At 42.6% G+C, this 18,738-nt stretch overlaps 1 protein-coding gene across 1 annotated transcript; it reads left to right on the forward strand.

Moving 5' to 3' along the window:
- The first annotated feature begins 2,004 nt into the window (after positions 1 to 2,004).
- Positions 2,005 to 17,672, forward strand: LOC734523 (p21-activated protein kinase-interacting protein 1-like). Its single transcript, XM_041566292.1, has 10 exons — positions 2,005 to 2,177; positions 3,024 to 3,186; positions 10,659 to 10,779; positions 11,026 to 11,100; positions 12,694 to 12,746; positions 12,901 to 13,046; positions 13,830 to 13,927; positions 15,195 to 15,294; positions 16,161 to 16,287; positions 17,456 to 17,672. The coding sequence occupies exons 1-10, from the start codon at positions 2,085 to 2,087 to the stop codon at positions 17,602 to 17,604; spliced, it is 1,125 nt and encodes a 374-aa protein (XP_041422226.1). The 5' UTR covers positions 2,005 to 2,084; the 3' UTR covers positions 17,605 to 17,672.
- Positions 17,673 to 18,738: the final 1,066 nt, after the last annotated feature.

Here is an 18,738-nt window from a genome sequence, read left to right on the forward strand (position 1 = left end):
CTATGATTCATGTTTTTCCTGCTGATAATGAATTAAGCTGTATTTGGAGACAAATATCCATGCAATGTGCAGGCCCAGCAGAATCATATTTATGGAAAAATGTCCTTAACAACACATTAAAAACATTACATAAGTAAAAGCAAAACCCTGATTATGTCATCCACTGATGATATGTGGCACATATACGAAGTAGGATGTATTGTTTTCTTGGGGTATTATTCTGAAATACCTTCCATGAAGCAGCCACTGCAGAATTCAAAAGGCTTGGTTTAAGAGTAAGAATCACATACTCCCAAGATACAATTATTTTATTATTATAGAGATTATACATCATTCACATCAGTCCCTGTCCCAGTGTAGCTCACAATCTAGGTCCCAATCACCAGTCAAAGACTAGCAATCTGTAGATTCTGGCAAATACCAGAAGGGCTGCTGTAAGATGCCATATACTCTATATATTTGGTCTTTGGGGGGTGCTATTTGAACCTATATGTGCTTGAAATGCCAGGGCCTATTTTGAATCTCAGTCTGGACCAGACACGATATGGCCAGTTTAATCAGAAGCCATTAATACGTCCCTATGTTTTTGCATTGTGGAAATAATTATTCTCTTTCCCCAGGCCATGCAGGTTATTCAGGGGAGTAATTAGACACCCTTGTGCAAAATTCTACTTTTGCTCCTAGTCACCACTGGTTTCTTTGTGTCCACGACTCTATATGCCCATGGATAAAAAAAAACAGCACCCTTGAATACCTGGGAGCCTGTAAATTTAAAACCCTGGCTGTACCCTTTTTTTAGTGTGCCATATTTTGGGGCATACTATATTCAAATTTGTAAAATACACCAATCTAGCTGTGAATGGGAAGCAGAAGGGACCTAAAACAATGGATCTGGGGCAGCTCTGTTCTGTACTGCATTGTGATATAGTAAGGGTCATTTATAATGCACCACACACATTTACAATGCACTTCTTTGGACACTCATGTTGCATGTGGACACAGGCTTCTGTATTCTTTTTCGGGAGCAATGACAAGTGGCAGGCTCCCCTTCTAGGCTACTGCTGGATCTGGTTGCATGCGCCCCATCTCTCTATGCCAGGTGAGATTCATGCATGCCAGAGACGATCTGCAAGCATCCGGGTGCACGCACAGACTTGCCTGCTTTCTACTCCAAGCAGGTGTGCCCAATCTGACCCAGCAGGGCAAATAAAAATATAGTGAATAAATGACCCCCTCTTGTAACATATAAGGATATTATACGTTCCTAGGAGTTCCAGGACCATAATATAAAAGGCCAAACTCCGAGGTGACATAATATCCTTATATCACAAGAGGGGGTACTTTATTTATTATAATACACAAGTTTCAGTGAGTCATGTGACAGAAATGGCATCACTAAGCTCTGATTATTACCGATGACATCACTAAGCACCGTTTATAAGGATATAATTTACCGAATATTCGTGGCTCCTGTGTATTATAAAAAGATAATAGATGCAATATTTTAAAAACGCTATATGGGCCCAGCCCAGATCACACCAGTTCCCTAGGCTATAGCGTAGTGGAGCGGAGCCTGTGCACAAATTCTCAACTGATGGAGATCTACAGCATGAACCTTCAATCAAGCTGCATAGGAAGAGGCACAATGGTGCTCCCCAACTTTCCAAACATTCAGTTGCACAAGTTAGGGAGCGTCACTCTGGAGCACAGCACAATTCACCCTGGGGTACCTGGATTTGGCTGTTCAGTCTGACTGATTTCGACCATACTTAGCAGCAGCATGTACACTGGCCTATGGTTGGTTTCAGCTGTCCTGCCATCAAGTCACATGACAGCTGAATCGCTGTGCATGAAAACTTCATATACCAGTGGTATAATACCACATTAAGCTTCCCCTTTGCTCTCATTACTGCACCCTCCCCAGCAGCTTTGTGTTTTATATATATATATCACACTTTCTGTCAAGTGGCATCAAGAGCATTCCATTCCGCAGATATCCTAGCTAGACACGCCCACCTGTGACATCACATCCTCCCTCCCGGCTCTCAGCCGCATGGATGTGACGTCAGGATTAGCTGAGAGGCATGGTATTAGCTAGCATGGAGGAAAGCATTGAACTATTGGTGGGCTGTTATGAACAGGTTCTGTTTGGCTATCGGGTACATCGGGAAGGGGAGGTAAGTGAGAAAACAAAGGTTATCTGTCTTTTGCTTTGAGCTCATTCGTGCTAGTTCCGTTTATCAACACAGCCTAAAGTTTTGTGATGGCTTACTGACTGTACAGACACTATAAAAACTCCTAGTGAAGCATTTGTGTTCAACTGTTCCCCAGTTGCACTGTATGTCTGTATGTCTGTATGTCTGTCGTGTATGGTTAATAGTAATGGCTTGATGTGTTAGATATTTGACTTGAAGTGCATATGACATGGATCATCGAATGTGTTTATCTTAGTATTGTTCAGTAGAAAAGTATCTAATCATATAACACTTAGGGCAGAGACACACGGTCAGATTCAGGAAGATTAGTCGCCCTGTGACAAATCTCTTCTTCTTCGAGGCGACTTATCTCCCCGAACTGCCTCCCGAGGAAACTTCGGGCGACTTAGGAAAAAGAATCGATCCAAATGCCATCCCACCGACAATTTCGATTATACCCGGCGGGAGGCGGTTTGGGGAGATTAGTCGCCCCGAAGAAGAGGAGATTTGTCTCCAGGCGACTAATCTTCCCAAATCTGACCATGTGCCTCTGAGGGCAGAGACACACGCTCATATTCGGGGAGATTTAGTTGCCCGGGTGACTAATATCTCTAAACCGCCGGCGGGATGGCACTCGGAGGACTTAGTTTTCTGAAGTCGCACAAAGTTTCCTCAGGAGGCAGTTTGGGGAGATCAGACGCCCCCAAGTAGAGTAGATTTGTCGCTGGGCGACTAATCTTCCCAAATCTGAGCGTGTGTCTCTGCCCTTATTACACGTGCAAGTACACGTTTTAAATGGTATTTGATTGCTTTCCTCTTGTTTTCCAGCAATGGTTAAGTTCTGCAGACTTCACTCATCACGCTCACACTGCCTCTCTGTCTGTGGTTGCTGCAAGTAACAGATTTGTAGCCACTGGGAGCAGGGATGAAACCATTCAGATTTATGATATGAAGAAGAAAGTGGAACATGGAGCTTTGCAGCATCACAATGGTACAGTTTAATGCCCTGAATTCATCTGCCAATATAAACTCTGTAACTTTGTTTTTGTTAAGGGAGAACTAAAACTTAACAAAGAAGTAGGCTAGAAATGCTACACTTTTGGGGTTATTTATTAAAGTCCAAATGCAAAGTTTCTGTGGTCTTTGCTGGCATTAGCCGGAAAATCTGAAATATTCAGGCTTTTCGGACAAAAATCTGAAAGATTTAGGCTTTTCGGACAAAAATCTGAAAGATTCAGGCTTTTCGGACAAAAATCTGAAAGATTCAGGCTTTTCGGGGGAAAAGGTCAGAAAAAAAATCAATGACTCAGGAAAAAAAATTGTAAAATCGTATGATTCAGGTTTTCGCTCGATCACCCGATCCAATTAAATCAAGCTTTTTTTTTTTAATAATAAATAATGTCAAATTGTGGATTCTAGTTTGGGCACACTTTTTTAATCAAATAATCAGAAAAATTCGTATTTTGATATATAGCCCCCTTTATGTTGTGGGGTTATGCACCAGCCTAAGAAAACAGCAGCCCTTTAGCAGGGAAGATCTTTGCCTCCGAAGATGCTCCTTATAGTTCCCCTTCTTTTTTGCTTACCCTTTAAGCTGCTGTTGGTTACCTGAACTTAAGGACTGAATCCCATTGTACTTCTATAAATAGAATATAAACATCAAAATACAAGCTATTTAAATTAATTCAGATTCTCATTAAATGGCACCTCTGAAACCAATGCAATTAGCATAAATAAGCAGCCCTGTAGCATCAGCTTCTATGACAAGCAAACCTCATTTTCTGCTTGATGATTTGCAACAACCACTAGGCGAAGTTTCTCTTCAGCTGTCCAGACTACTACTGACGTTCCTAACAAAAGATGATGGAGCTCATGTGACAACTTTAAAGGCCTGGATCATTACAGTTATAAAGATGCTGAACCTATTGGCTGGTTTATTATATAAAATATAGCATTTCTAGCTATATTTGTTTTTAGAGTTTAATTCTCCTTTAAAGGACAACTTGAGGCCCGATAGGAGTCACCTCCAAAGTAAAATAAATATTTCATCAAGGTATTGTTTGGTTTGCATTTTAAAGTTGCTGTATGCATGTTAATATTGGTACAACCCATTATACATATTAAAGGGATACTGACACATACCCAAAGTGCCATACCCAAGGCCTGACATCCTGGGGTGGTCATCTGCCTACATTTCAAGAATATTGTAGCCCAAGAAGGTGGGGTACTTTCAGTCCTCTGGGCCTACTGCTGTATGCTTGTTATGTCCTATGAGAGTGTGCATCAATTTGATTGTATCATTTGTGTCAGCATCCCTTTAAACACAGGAAGTGGGTTTCTACTTGTGATTTTTATTCCATGTAGCTCTGATTTTAAACACAGTATGAATTGCCCTTATAAATCTGATTCCAGACAAGGTTTTTTACTTTGTCTTGTAATTCAGGAATGCTGCTGTAAATAAGGCCATTTTAGAAATGAAGGTAAGGTACAAAACTAAGCTGAAAGGTGGGGTTTAAGGATACAATTTCTTCTTGTAGGGAAGACTTCTGTCCAGGCAGTGTTTACATTCACCATTTGATGCATTCAGGTTGCAAAGTGCTTGATTATTGCATTAAAGGGCTCTAACTGATACTGAAACTGTATTATTGCTTGTCTGCTCGATTTCTTTCAAGTTTACATGTATTTTCTCTATTTTAAAATGTTTTCTCTGTCGTCTAAGGGGGACACAGGGACCGATGGGGTTAAGCTCCATCCTCCAGGAGGCAGGACACTTGGTAATATTAATTAAGGGGCGTGCCATACTTGGCTTAACCCCGCACACTGTGCTGAAGCTTCAGTTTTTCAAGTGTCCTGCTACCAGGAGGATGGACTTCCCCTCTGGGGGAAGATTTCTTCGGTCAGCATCGGCTGACACCCGGGGTGACACCAGGAACAGGGATACCTGCTTCCTAAGGGTTAGCCCCCGCCATGGAACAGTCACCGGGGTATTTCTTCTAGCCATGCGGCTATATCAACCACCCAGACAATGCCTGCGCCAAACTTGGTTGACAGAAGGTCTGGCCGGTGTTAACTGCTACTGAGGTAAGCTGTCCGGTCTCCCCCAGTATCCATATGCTACTGTGGCGCCGGTTGCCCCCCCCCTCCCCTTCCCTCCTCCCTCTACCAGCCAGTCGCCATACTCTTTGGGTCCAGACTCGAGTCATTGCTATCATTCAAAGGGGACCCAGAGGGAGGCTGCCTCTGCTCTGCTGCGCATATCTTGCCGTTATAGCCTATTCCGGTGGGGAGAGAGCGCGTCTCGTTTTTGGCGCCATTCAGTGCGCGACGCCATTTTCAAATGACGTTCGCGGTGGAACGCATTGCGTTCCAGCGGCCATCTTGCGCACTACACTGAGCGGGCAGACACGCGCCACACAGAGGGAGCAGAAGTAACTGCTCGGTGCACACAGAGCGACTGGCAGCAAAGGAGGGGAGAGCCTTCTCACCACTACAAGCAGCGTTAAAGTGACCTACAAGGTTTAACTCACGCACACTTGCTTGGCTTCAGGTGAATCACAATGGCAGAAGGTAGGCCAGTGGGCTTATTCTCTAGGGCAGGGGGGAGAGCACCCAGCACAACACAGGTCATTTATTATGCCTGTAACAAATGTCAATCAAAAATTGCTGGGGGCCAGAGTGAGCCACTTTGCAGGTCTTGTTCTGCTGAGCAAGGGCCCCTGCCGCTGGTGGGCATAATTCAGATTCAGTAGTAAATCTATCTGAAGGTACAAATGATCAGGGTACACCACAAGAACCCGGCACCAGCAGAGCTCAAGATTTACCAGCCCCCCTCTGGGCGGTACAATTGTCACAGTCTTTAGCATCCCTGCAGGGGCTCCCAGCCATAGCTGATAATTTAGGCAAAGCACTAGCAAAGTTGGGCCACAAGCAAGGCAACAAGCGCAAGCGCACACATGGCGCTAAAGCCGACAATCCATCTAACACATCTCCTGACGAGTCGTCAGTAGAACAAGGATCATCTCAGTCAGAGGGCGAGATACCTTATTCAGATGAATCCTCTGATGAGGAAGAGGAGAATATAGAGGCTGAGAGAGACCGTGATTCCCAACATGACGTTGATAAAATCATTAAGGGGGTACTTGAAGTACTTAACATTTCACAAACACCTAAACAGTCCGATTCAGCAAAGCTGTTCAAGAGACAACACAAATCCACTTTATGTTTTCCATCGCATGAACAGTTGATGGACATGTTGCAGGATGAATGGAACAATCCAGAACGCAAGTTTCAAGCCACGAAAAAGTTTTCAAAGTCCTACCCGTTTCCCAAAGAAATAGTAGACAAGTGGACGATTCCCCCAGTCGTGGATGCCCCAGTATCCAGACTGTCAAAATCTACCGCGCTACCAGTTAATGACGCAGCGGCTTTTAAGGATCCATCTGATAAGCGTATGGAAGGATTTTTAAGGGCTATTTACTCGTCCTCTGGTTCAACTCTCAGACCCAGTTTGGCATCAGCCTGGGTTTCCCGAGCTATTCAAGCATGGTCAGAATCATTGGTCAAGGACATCCAAGAGGGAGTCCCCAGAACTGATCTATTGTCTTCAGCACAGACGCTTGCGGAAGCATCAGCTTATTTGTGTGACACTACTCTAGATGTTTCGCAGATCACAGCTCGGACTTCAGCACTGTCCGTTGCGGCACGCAGAACATTGTGGCTTAAAAACTGGTCTGCTGACCTGAGTTCCAAGAAGTCACTAACCTCATTACCATTTAAAGGACATAGACTATTCGGAGAGGAACTTGAGAAAATAATCTCACAGGCTACGGGGGGAAAGAGCACCTTTCTCCCTCAGGCGAAGAGCAAGTTTACAGGAACAACCAGACGTGGACGGTTTTTTCGTGGGCAAAGCGGCCGTTATTCACGTAAAAGCAGCCCACCACAACGTTCGCACTTTCGAGGGAAGACCAGTGATAAAGGTCGTACCCCATGGAAGTCCAACAAAACATTCAACAAACCAGCAGGAGATAAGTCTACCTCAGCCTGACGGGGCACTCCCTCCGGAATCGCTAGAGCAAATAGGGGGCAAGTTACTGCGATTCCGGGAGGTGTGGATCCATCATTCAACAGATGCATGGGTCAACGAAATAGTCTCAGAAGGCTATCACCTTGATTTCACAAGATCGCCTCCACGAAAATTTTCATGTCCAAAGTTCCAACTCATCCCAGAAAGGCTCAGGCCTTCTTGCACTGCATTACCAATCTCGAGCGCACCGGAGTAATTATACCAGAACCAAGACAGGAGAGATTCTCAGGGTTCTACTCCAATCTGTTCATAGTGCCAAAGAAGGACGGATCCTTCAGGCCGGTGCTGGATCTCAAACTGCTAAACAAGTTTATCCGTTCCATTCATTTCAAGATGGAGACTCTCCGTTCTGTGATACGGGGAATGGAACAGGGACAGCTGATGATGTCATTAGATATCAAGCGGCTTATCTCCATGTCCCCATCTGGCCCCCTCATCAGAAATATCTCCGATTCGCATTTGCAAATCTACACTTTCAGTTTGTGGCACTGCCGTTCGGCCTGTCCTCGGCCCCACGAGTGTTCACCAAGTATAATGGCAGAGTCACAGCACGAAACATTACGCGCTTCAGGGGAGTATCTGTGAACTCCCGATATCTGGACGACTCTTCTCCCTCAAAGCCAGATCAGAAGTGAAGGCAAGGAGGATTTAAACAAGTCGATCCGACTGTTGCAGAGCTTCGGCTGGACCATCAATTGGTCAAAATCCAACCTTCAACCAAGCCCATCAGATGGTGTTTCTGGGCTTGGAGTTCAACAGAATTTCACAGTTGGTATGGCCTTCCACAGGAGAAACAAACACAAGATCATGACGCAAGTGCGGTCATTGCTATTACCACCAGAATCCTACTGTACCACATGGCAATGCAGGTTCTGGGGTCTCATGGTCTCAACGATCGAAGCAGTACCCTTTGCTCAGATTCACCTTCGTGCCTTACAAGCAACATACTATCATCTTGGAAGGGTAGGACCTCTGTCTCGAGTGGTCAATCTCTCCCAGACAACAAGGGAGAACCTTCAGTGGGTGGTTGAGGATGGACAACCTAATCACGGGGCAATCTTGGGGCGACTCCGGAATGGAACGTCATCTCCACAGACCGCCAGTCTAAAAGGTTGGGGTGCAACCTGGAACAATCTATCAGCACAAGGTCAATGGTCTCACGAGGAGTCCAAACTCCCCATCAACATACTAGAGTTACGGGCCGTAAAACTAGCGCTGCATCAATGGTCATGTCTCCTGTACCAAAAAACCAGTTTGCATCCAAAGCGACAATGTTCACCACAGTGGCATACATAAATCGTCAGGGAGGAACTCGCAGCAAAGCAGCACTGAAGGAAGTTCAGCTCATACTGGAGTGGGCAGAGGTCAACCCGAGTAAGATTGTCGGCCATCCAACATTCCGGGAGTGTCCAACATAAAGGCAGACTTTCTCAGTCGAAACCAAGTTCGACCGGGCGAATGGGAACTTCATCCGGAAGTGTTCGCGGAACTCGTGGGTCTCTGGGGCCAACCACAGATAGATCTGATGGCATCCAAATCCAACCGGAAGGTACGCACATTCTTTGCACGGGCTCGAGACCCACTAGCGGCGGGGGTGGACGCCATGACACAAACCTGGACATTCGACCTGGCATATGTGTTCCCCCCGCTTCCGATGTTGCCTCGAGTGCTCAAGAAGATCAGGCAGTCAACACTGACAGTGATTGTAATAGCTCCTTATTGGCCTCGGCGAACATGGTTCTCCGATCTGCAGGATTTGTTGATAGACCAACCAGTTCGTCTGCAATGCAGACCAGATCTGCTCAACCAGGGCCCAGTGTCGCATCCCAATCCCGGACTATTCGCTTTGACGGCATGGCTATTGAAGCATCCATCTGGCGAAGACAGGGGATAGCAGAAGAAGTTATTGCCACTATGCTTAAAGCTCGTAAACCCACTTCTTCTAAGTCGTACCACAGGGTTTGGCGTTCCTACTATAATTGGTGTCAGGAGCTAGATGTCTCGGCCCTGGAACTCAATTTACCCAGACTTCTATCATTTCTTCAGCAAGGTCTGCAATTAGGCCTAAAGCTCAGTTCTCTGAAAGTCCAAGTTTCGGCATTATCTATTTTGTTTCAACATCGACTAGCAACAGAAGACACCGTACGTACCTTCTTACAAGGTGTGGCGCATGTAGTTCCGCCATTTCAGCAGCCAGTTGCAGGTTGGGACCTTAACTTGGTGCTGGAAGCATTGCTGGATTCCCCATTCGAACCACTGCATTCTGTTTCCGACAGTTGGATCACCTACAAGACAGTGTTCCTAGTTGCTATTTCCTCAACCAGAAGGGTGTCCGAACTGAGCGCTCTGTCCTCGGATCCGGCCTTTCTGGTGTTCCACAGAGACAAGGCAGTGTTACGAACAGTTCCATCATTTTTACCTAAAGTTGTATCTTCCTTTCACATTAATCAGGAAATCATAGTACCATCACTATGTCCGGATCCCAAAAATGACAAGGAACGACGTCTTCACAAATTAGATGTAGTCCGAGCCCTTCGGTGGTACCTTGATAGGACAAAGACTTTTCGGAAATCACAGACTCTTTTTGTGCTTCCTGCCGGTCCTCGTAAGGGTTTTCCTGCTTCCAAGACTACCATTGCTAGGTGGATAAAAGAAGCCATCAAGGCAAGCTTATCTTTCCAAAGGCAAGACGCCACCACAGACTATCACGGCTCACTCCACAAGAGCCATGGGTGCATCAGCGGCCTGGCGCAACTCTGCCTCAATGGATCAGATCTGTAGAGCAGCCACCTGGTCCTCAGTTCATACCTTTACTAAATTTTACAGACTTGACACCACTTCTTCAGCTGAGGCCTCTCTAGGCCGCAGGGTGTTGCAGTCTGTTTTGCATTAATGTTCAATCTGGCTCGTCCCACCCTGCTGTTGTCCTGGGACTGCTTTGTTAAGTCCCCATCGGTCCCTGTGTCCCCCTTAGACGACAGAGAAAATAGGATTTTTTGCTACTCACCGTTAAATCCTTTTCTCTGTAGTCGAAAGGGGGACACAGGGCTTCCCGCCCTAGGACGAGCCTTTGACCAGACGGTCGTGTCCAGGATAATCCCTGGCTTTCATTCTGTCATAGTTGTTATCAGTTAATTTTTTCTTTGGAACAAACTGAAGCTTCAGCACAGTGTGCGGGGTTAAGCCAAGTATGGCACGCCCCTTAATTAATATTACCAAGTGTCCTGCCTCCTGGAGGATGGAGCTTAACCCCATCGGTCCCTGTGTCCCCCTTTCGACTACAGAGAAAAGGATTTAACGGTGAGTAGCAAAAAATCCTATTATTGCCTGTGTATACTTTCTGGATGCTTTTAAGTATGGAAACCTTGGCATTGTAGGTACAATAACATGTCTGGAGTTTTATGGTAACACACACCTGCTAAGTGGGGCTGAAGATGGACTAATTTGTGTATGGAACACCAAAAAGTGGGAGTGCCGGCAAACCTTCAAAGCACACAAGTAAGTGATGTTCTTCGTTAAAGTGCTTAATAAAGAAGCTATAAAAGTGCAGAGCTTATGGGTAGAGTGTGATATTTTTGCTGTTTAGGCCAGTAGGTTTAACTGAGTTAATTGGCATTTGGCAATTGTTAACAATGTTTAAGGAATATTAATCTTTAGGTAGGGTGTATGAATTCAGGCCATATTTTATGGGATTTTCTAGGTCTATACAATATAATGCTTTTTTAACTCCTATTTTCATTACAGAGGACAAGTCTTGTCCCTTTCAATTCATCCTTCAGGAAAGCTAGCCTTATCGGTGGGGACAGATAAAACCCTAAGGTAATGTATCCATTCGTGCTGAAGTGGTGTAAGCATCAGAACTCTGAACCCTTCATACACACTCCTTGTGCTTATACTAAAAAAAAATTAAAAAAAAAAAGTTAAAAACTCATTTAAAAGCCTTGGGCCTCTGGCCGATCAGCCTGCAGGCCAAACTGATGGAGAGTGTACTAGGGGCAACACATGGTATGAGTGCAAAAAGCATGAATGATGGGAAAAAGATGTAGGTCCTCTTCACTTTTTTGTCTGCCATTGCACTGACATTGACAGAGAATATTTTTAAACATGCCCAATTCCTCAGAGCTGTCCAGTCGGAGTTGTGGAGTCAGAGTTGGAAGCAATTTTCGGTATCTGGAGTCCGAGTTGCCAAAAATGTTTGGACTCCTAATAACTTTAAATGCAAGCACCGAAAATAATCAAATCAGATTTAAGAACTTTTGTGAAGGAGGATATGGCAAAAGAAATTCTGTTTCTAATAGTTCAGTTAATATTGGATTGTATTTAACAGCTAATTTAAAGCTATGTGCTAGATCCAATTAATATATAAGTTGTTTTAGGTTTTCCAATTGTTGTTGGTTTATGTAGTTTAACTTTGATTTTGGTTTAAAATTACCAAAGGATGTGGCTTATATATTTGAGCTTCGGCAGTGATAAAATGGCTTGTATTTTGTGTACATTCAATCAAAATGGAAAATACATTAGGGGCCACATTTACTAAGCTCGAGTGAAGGATTCGAAGTAAAAAAACTTTGAATTTCAAAGTATTTTTTTGGGTACTTCGACCATTGAATAGGCTACTACGACCTTTGACTTCGATTCGAACTAAAACTCGTTTGACTATTTGACCATTCGATCGTTGAAGTACTGTCTCTTTAAAAAATACCTCGACTACATACTTAGGCAGTTTAAACCTACAGAGGTACAATGTTAGCCTACGGGGACCTTCCCCATTAGTTTTCTAAGGTTTTTTTGATCGAAGAAAAATCCTTTGATCGATTAAAATCCTTCGAATCGTTCGATCAAATGATTTTTCCTTCGATCGATAGTAGGATTTGCGGTAAATCCTTCGATATTCAAATTCGTAGGATTTTACTTCGAGGGTCGAATTCAAGGGTTTATTAACCAGGGCTGGACTGAGAGTCAAAATAGGCCCTGGCATTTCAGGTACAAAGAGGCCCAAACAGACCCCACCAGCCCACTAAATACTGACTTTCTATTACACTTTATAGCAGCCCCTCTGGCATTTGCCAGAACCCACAGATTGTCAGACCAGGCCTGTTATTAACCATCGCTATTCGACCCTTAGTAAATGTGCCCTAGGAGTCAGAGGATTTATGTACCAACTCCACAGCCCTGCAATCCCTGAACCAACCTATACCCGTGGATCTTTATTGTGGTCAGCAGGCCACCGTACATTTATCAATAAACATACAAAATTATATTATTGGTTCGTGTAAAGCCAACTTAAGGTTAAGAGCTGATTCTGGTCTTTTAAGGAAACCAAGATTGTCACTGGCTGTCCACAGCAGCACAATGTTCCTTTGCAATGTCTCTGTTGTGAAGCACAGTGATTTTTTTCTTTTTCTCTTGCAGAACTTGGAATCTTGTAGAGGGGCGTGCAGCTTTTATTAAGAATATAAAGAAAAGTAAGTATTAATTATAGACCTTTTCTGCTAATTATTTTGTAATCATTCTAGCAATGTATTAAACACATATTATTTACTATAGAACATTTTTAACATTTTGCTTCTTTTTTTATGTTTGTTGAAATAAAAATCATTTTATCACTGTTTCTTCCAGATGCACACATTGTCCAGTGGTCTCCCAGTGGAGACAAATATGTGGTCGTAATACATGACAAGGTTGATGTGTACCAGCTGGAGACTGCAGCAGTAGTTGGTACAATTAATAACCCAAAGAGAATCTCTTCTGTACAGTTTGTAACCGTAAGTTACACAAACTTAACTTGGCATCAGTGTTTTTAACTGTAGTAGTGATATTATTAAAGGGGTAGCTCAAGTTAACATTTCATATATTATAGAATGGCTAATTCTAAGCAACTTTTCAATTGGTCTTCGTTATTTGTTCTTTAATTATTTGCCTTCTTCTTCTGGCACTTTCCGGCTTTCAAATGGGAGTCACTGACCCCCATCTAAAAAACAAATGCTCAGAAAAGCAACACATTGCTACCTTTGATTACTCCTATTCAGACCCTTTCCAATTAATATTCCTGTCTCTTATCCGAGTCAATGTATGGTTGCTAGGTTAATTTGGACCCTGGCAACCAGATTCCAGAAATTGCAAACTGAAGAGCTGCTGTATAAAACATTTTTTTTTTTTTTTTTTTTTAAATTAAAACCACTTACAAATTATCTGAGAATATCTCTCTACATCATACTAAAAGTTAACTCAAAGGTGAACAACCCCTTCAATATGAATTTATAAGGCACCAGTTACTATTAAATAATTAGTATGGTATGGCCTTATCAAGCACTCGCCATTTATTTTATATTGTCCACAAAGGGTGTATTTATGTTCACAAAAGATGCTTTTTTTCCAGTCAGTGTAATGGATTTTTATTCCATTAATTTGTACTTTAAGTGCCTGATTCAGATAGGCCTCGTTAATTTTTTATTGTGTGGGTTTTTTAATGCTTTTGAGGTGTTCTTCAATGTCAGTTACGAATCAACACAATGTGTATAAGCCTCATGCTGTTTTCTGTTGTATAGGATGCTCTTATTGCTGTGGCTGGGGATGAGGAAGTAATCAGACTTTATGATACAGCATCTCAAAAATGCATCTGCGAATTTAAAGCTCATGAAAACAGGTACAATAGCAGATGATACCCGCACTCCTTCACTCCTCGTTTTGCCGGGTGCTTGGTCAAAATTAGGTATATAAAATTGCAGAAAGGACCAGCACTCCGTTTTCCAAAAAATTCAATGATTTATTCAAAACTCACAGATATATATATATATATATATATATATATATATATATTCCTCCATGAAGCCAGCACTCTCGATACATAGTTTCAAACGCCTGGGTGCAGTATCAACAGTTTCAATCTCTACATGCACATGCGGATCTTATTTGTGCATACATTCACTCTTAATTTGTGTAAAAAGTGAAAGTTCATAAAAAAGTTCATAATTCAAAGTTTGATGTCGAATCCATAAGGTCCAACTGAGCAGTTCATAGTCCAAAGTGTGCTCTATATCCACAAGTATCTTGTAGTCAAAGTGATATTAAAAAATAGAATTAATAATCATAAGGTCAATCTGGCCTACCTGAGACACTTCTGATATGTTACACTGGAAATATTATAATCAGCACTTTCCTGAGACATTTTGTTGCATGCCTAGTATGTGATCTGCACACAGGTTGGTGTATGTCGATCTGCTAAATGGCGTTGTGGTCAGACACCTCTTTTTGCCCCATAAAGGGATACATATACAAACGCCTGAGTTTCTGCTATAGTTGGGATTCAGACAGACTGTGACATTTTGCATTGATACAGTTACTCAAACAATCGCTTATTATGGCAGCCTTTCACACAGGCCGATTCTGGATGGTATCTAAGTGACTGCTTTGTATCTGAATTGATGGGTATCATACAAGATGCCATACACTGTATGACCACATTTCTTTCCTTTGTTCTGTTGGTGCAGTGCAAATCTTTGTACCAGCAGGAAGTGAAGAGACAAAGGGGACCAAACCACCAGCATATATGTACTGAAAGATTGTACCAACAGCACCATAATGTTATGGATATATAAAGTAATAGCAAGAGCCTCTGCTTCCCATTGTTTTCAATTCATGGCTTTCAAATGTGCCTGTTTCCAATGTACTTATTTGGTGCGGGTACCAATGATAAGATTGCACTGTAGGCCCATAAAGAAATGTTAGAATGAGAACCACATCAGTATGTCAGTGCAGCTCTTGTTGTCCAATGGAATTTTCAAACCTGCCCAATAAGTATTTGTACCTTATGTTGCAGACTCAGTCTGGAGTATGGCCATCTTCACCATTATATAATATGTCAAAAAGTGCGAAATAGCATCTAACTTCTAGTTTGTTTGTTTGTTTTTTAGGGTGAAGAATCTTCATGTCTTTGAGCTGGAAGGAGCTCACATTGTTGTATCTTCTTCAAGTGATGGTTATGTTAAGATGTGGAAGATCGACATGGAAAAGGTTAGTTTCATAACAACATGGATAAAGTACATATAAGCTTATGAAAATTATTTTCTTGCTGTTCTAGCAGAAATACCATAGTGCTGAAAGAACAATTTATGCCGTTCAGATTTTTGGATAATTGAAACTCCATGTGAATTTTCGACCATTTTCTTAGTCTTGTATCCTTTAGTGGTGCTTTATACTCTGGGGGAGGGTGTGTACATGAAAAAGCAGGCACCATTTACACTGGTTTTAATCCTATATAATAAAGTTGAAGTGTCTCTGCGTCCAGTCCCTGTGTCCGTGGGATTGCGCTACTGCGCATGTGCCCCACGGACCGTCGTTACATATGTTCTAGCCCCCATTAATTTAACGGGCTTAATGTCTAGTAATAAAATATATTGTATTTCCTAATTAAAAAAGGCACACAAGTACTGTTCATTCATAAGTAGAATTTCACGTCAAGTAGATTTTCACGTCATGTTTTGGTGATGCCAATTAAATCATGCTGTGTAAAGTACTCTAAAGGTGGTCATACACATGAATAAAGGCTGGCAATCTCTCCCCTATAGGTTGAGTAGGCAAGCTTATGTGCAAATTATGAAGCCATCCCAATGGCTTCTCCCTTCTCAACTGATACCAGATAAGATATCTATTGGGTCCTCTCCCAGGGGGTCACCCAAGTCCACAATTGTGATCCAGTTGTTGGCCCAGGATCACCCCCTAAATTTTGTATTGTAAATACAGCCCTGAGTGTATGATATAAAAGTCAAAAATCAATTCCTACTGCCAACTCTGGTCATAATTTGAAATATCGCCTGATCTTCAAGTCGATATAACATTATAAAAACTGTAGCTTATGACCACACACACTTATTTTACAGGTACAGACTCCTCCGTCATTGCTTTGTGAAGTCAGTACATCAGCTAGACTTACTTGTCTCTCGGCGTGGCTTCCCATTGCTGTAGCCAATAAGGAAAAAACCAACACAACTGTCGCAGCTTCAACTGGTAAGCACTTTACACAGACTGTATAAGATGGCCTCATTTCTGTACATTTTTGAATATATTCACACTGGCAATACATCTGTTCTCTTCTCTGTTACTCATAACCCTTTCCATGCTGGGACCATGTTTCCTGGATTGCACTTTGAGTTAAAGCAATACCCAGTAACAGGGATGTGGCATTGTTTTCACTTAACACCATAATTTTACTATGATCCCCCAAAATCCTAATCTGACAATCTAAGGAGCACTATCCAGTTGGGTTGCTGCACTCTAGCATAGAGAAAAATTGACAATAGACTTAACTTCCAATGCAGCTTAGTGAATGCAAAGGTGCTACAGCCTAGAAATGTTGGTAAGCTATTGCCCCAAAAATATGGGAATTTGAAAAGTGTAATTTCCAGGATATTGGGTTCTTTAGAAATATTCAAATCCTATCAATACCCCTTTAATGTTAGAAATCCAACTGTCATTAGCTTGTAGGGGATTATATAATCATTTATTTATATAGTGCCAGCAAGTTATGCAGAGCTTCAGGATACTTTTGTAACAAACTAATTCTTCAACAGGTTTAACTAATGGAACAGAAGGATTTAAAAGGCTAAGTAAGTAAGGTGTAGCCAGTGGCTGGTTAGTTTGTCTAACCAGTTTGTTTAGCCAAAGAGAGAGAAACATTTTGATTTGCAAATGGTCGGCAATCGGAGTATTCAGAATTGCAAACTGGAGAATAGGAATGGAAATACAGGTATGGGACCTATTATCTAGAATGCTCGGGACCTGGGGTTTTCCGGATAACTGATCTTTCTGTAATTTGGATCTTCATACCTTAAGTATACTAGCAATTCATGTAAACATTAAATAATCCCAATAGGCTTGTTTTGCTTCCAATAAGAATTAAATATATCTTAGTTTGGATCAAGTACAATGTACTGGTATTTTATTACAGAGAAAAAGAAAATTATTTAAAAAAATGTTTGATTATTTGGATAAAATGGAGTCTATGGCCTTCCTGTAATTCTGAGCTTTCTGTCCCATACCTGTAATTGTAAAAACCACACAAACTAATAAAATAAAGACTAATTATAAAGTTAAGAACTTATACAGGAATTAACTGATCTTGTAAAACAACATGTTAGCTAGCTGTCTGTGCTGATTCTTCCACCTTGTTTTCCAGTGAAAGCCTGTGACAGACCAAAGAAGAAAAAAGCCCAAAGCGAAGCAGCAGAGAATAAGGAAGCAAGTGAAACCCAAGTTGTACCGCTACATAAAAAGAGGAAACTTGAAACTAAACCGACACAAAAGAAAAAGAAACCAGTTAAATAACTTGATTTCTGTATTAATCGAATGCATTTTATGTACGTTTACTCTCTTAATTAAATAGTCGAAAACTCTGTTTCTATTTTTAATATGCAATAACATGCTTATGCAATATAGGCAATATCATTATTTGGATACTGAATCTACTTTTGGTATCATGAAAGGTATACCCCTATCTCTTGTATTATCATTTTTTTTGTTATCCAACACACACCCAGGGCCAGACCAGGCCAACTGGGCGCCCTAGGCAATCCGTTCCAGCAACCTCCCTTCCTCCCCCAGAGTGGGGAGGGGAAGCAGCAGGGAGGGGCGGAGTGGAGAGGGGAAGCGGCAGAGTGTAGGGCCGAGGTGGAGAGGGGGAAGCAGCAGAGGGGAAGCGGCAGGGAGGAGTGGAGAGGGGAAGCGGCAGAGGGGAGTGCCGGAGTGGAGAGGGGAAGCTGCAGAATGGAGGGCGGAGTGGGGAGGGGAAGTGGCAGAGCGGAGGGCCGAAGTGGAAGCGGCAGAGGGGAGGGCCGGAGTGGAGACGGGAAGCGGCAGAGGGGAGGGCTGGGATGGGCGTAGTTGTTAGGGGAGGGCCATAGTGAAAAAGTTTGGCGGCAGAGGGGAGAGCCAGGGTGGAAAGGGGAAGCGGCAGAGGGGAGTGCAGACCTTCAGAAGCAGAATGTATTACGGATGAGGGGGATAGGCAGAAGAGGTACCTGCACAGGGCCCCCCTATTGTTGCGCCCTAGGCAGGTGCCTCCCTAGTTCCGGCCCCGCACACACCAATCTCTTGTATTATCGTTTTTTTTGTTATCCAACACACATACACCTAACCCCCCCCCCCCCCCAAAAAAAAAACCAAGCACAGAAGGAAATGTGCAAGGGGACAGGTTTTATGGTTTCTAAAATGTGTTCTGCTTAACATTGGATGCCACCTGGCCAGGTTTATTACAGTTGTAGTCACTAAATCATTTCAGAAAACTATAAAAAGATTTATATTTCCCATTGCTTCACCTATGAATTTTTTGTCATTCCTAAAGTGTGCCTAAATGCTAGTATTTCATGGTTGGCACTTTTATTTGTTTAATTGGTTATGTTCTCTATTAGAAATATTCATTTTGTTGAACACCCTGATACACAATCACTGAAAGAGATACAC

This window comes from Xenopus laevis, chromosome 6L, assembly GCF_017654675.1.
Source record: "Xenopus laevis strain J_2021 chromosome 6L, Xenopus_laevis_v10.1, whole genome shotgun sequence".
Classification (NCBI taxonomy): domain Eukaryota; kingdom Metazoa; phylum Chordata; class Amphibia; order Anura; family Pipidae; genus Xenopus; species Xenopus laevis.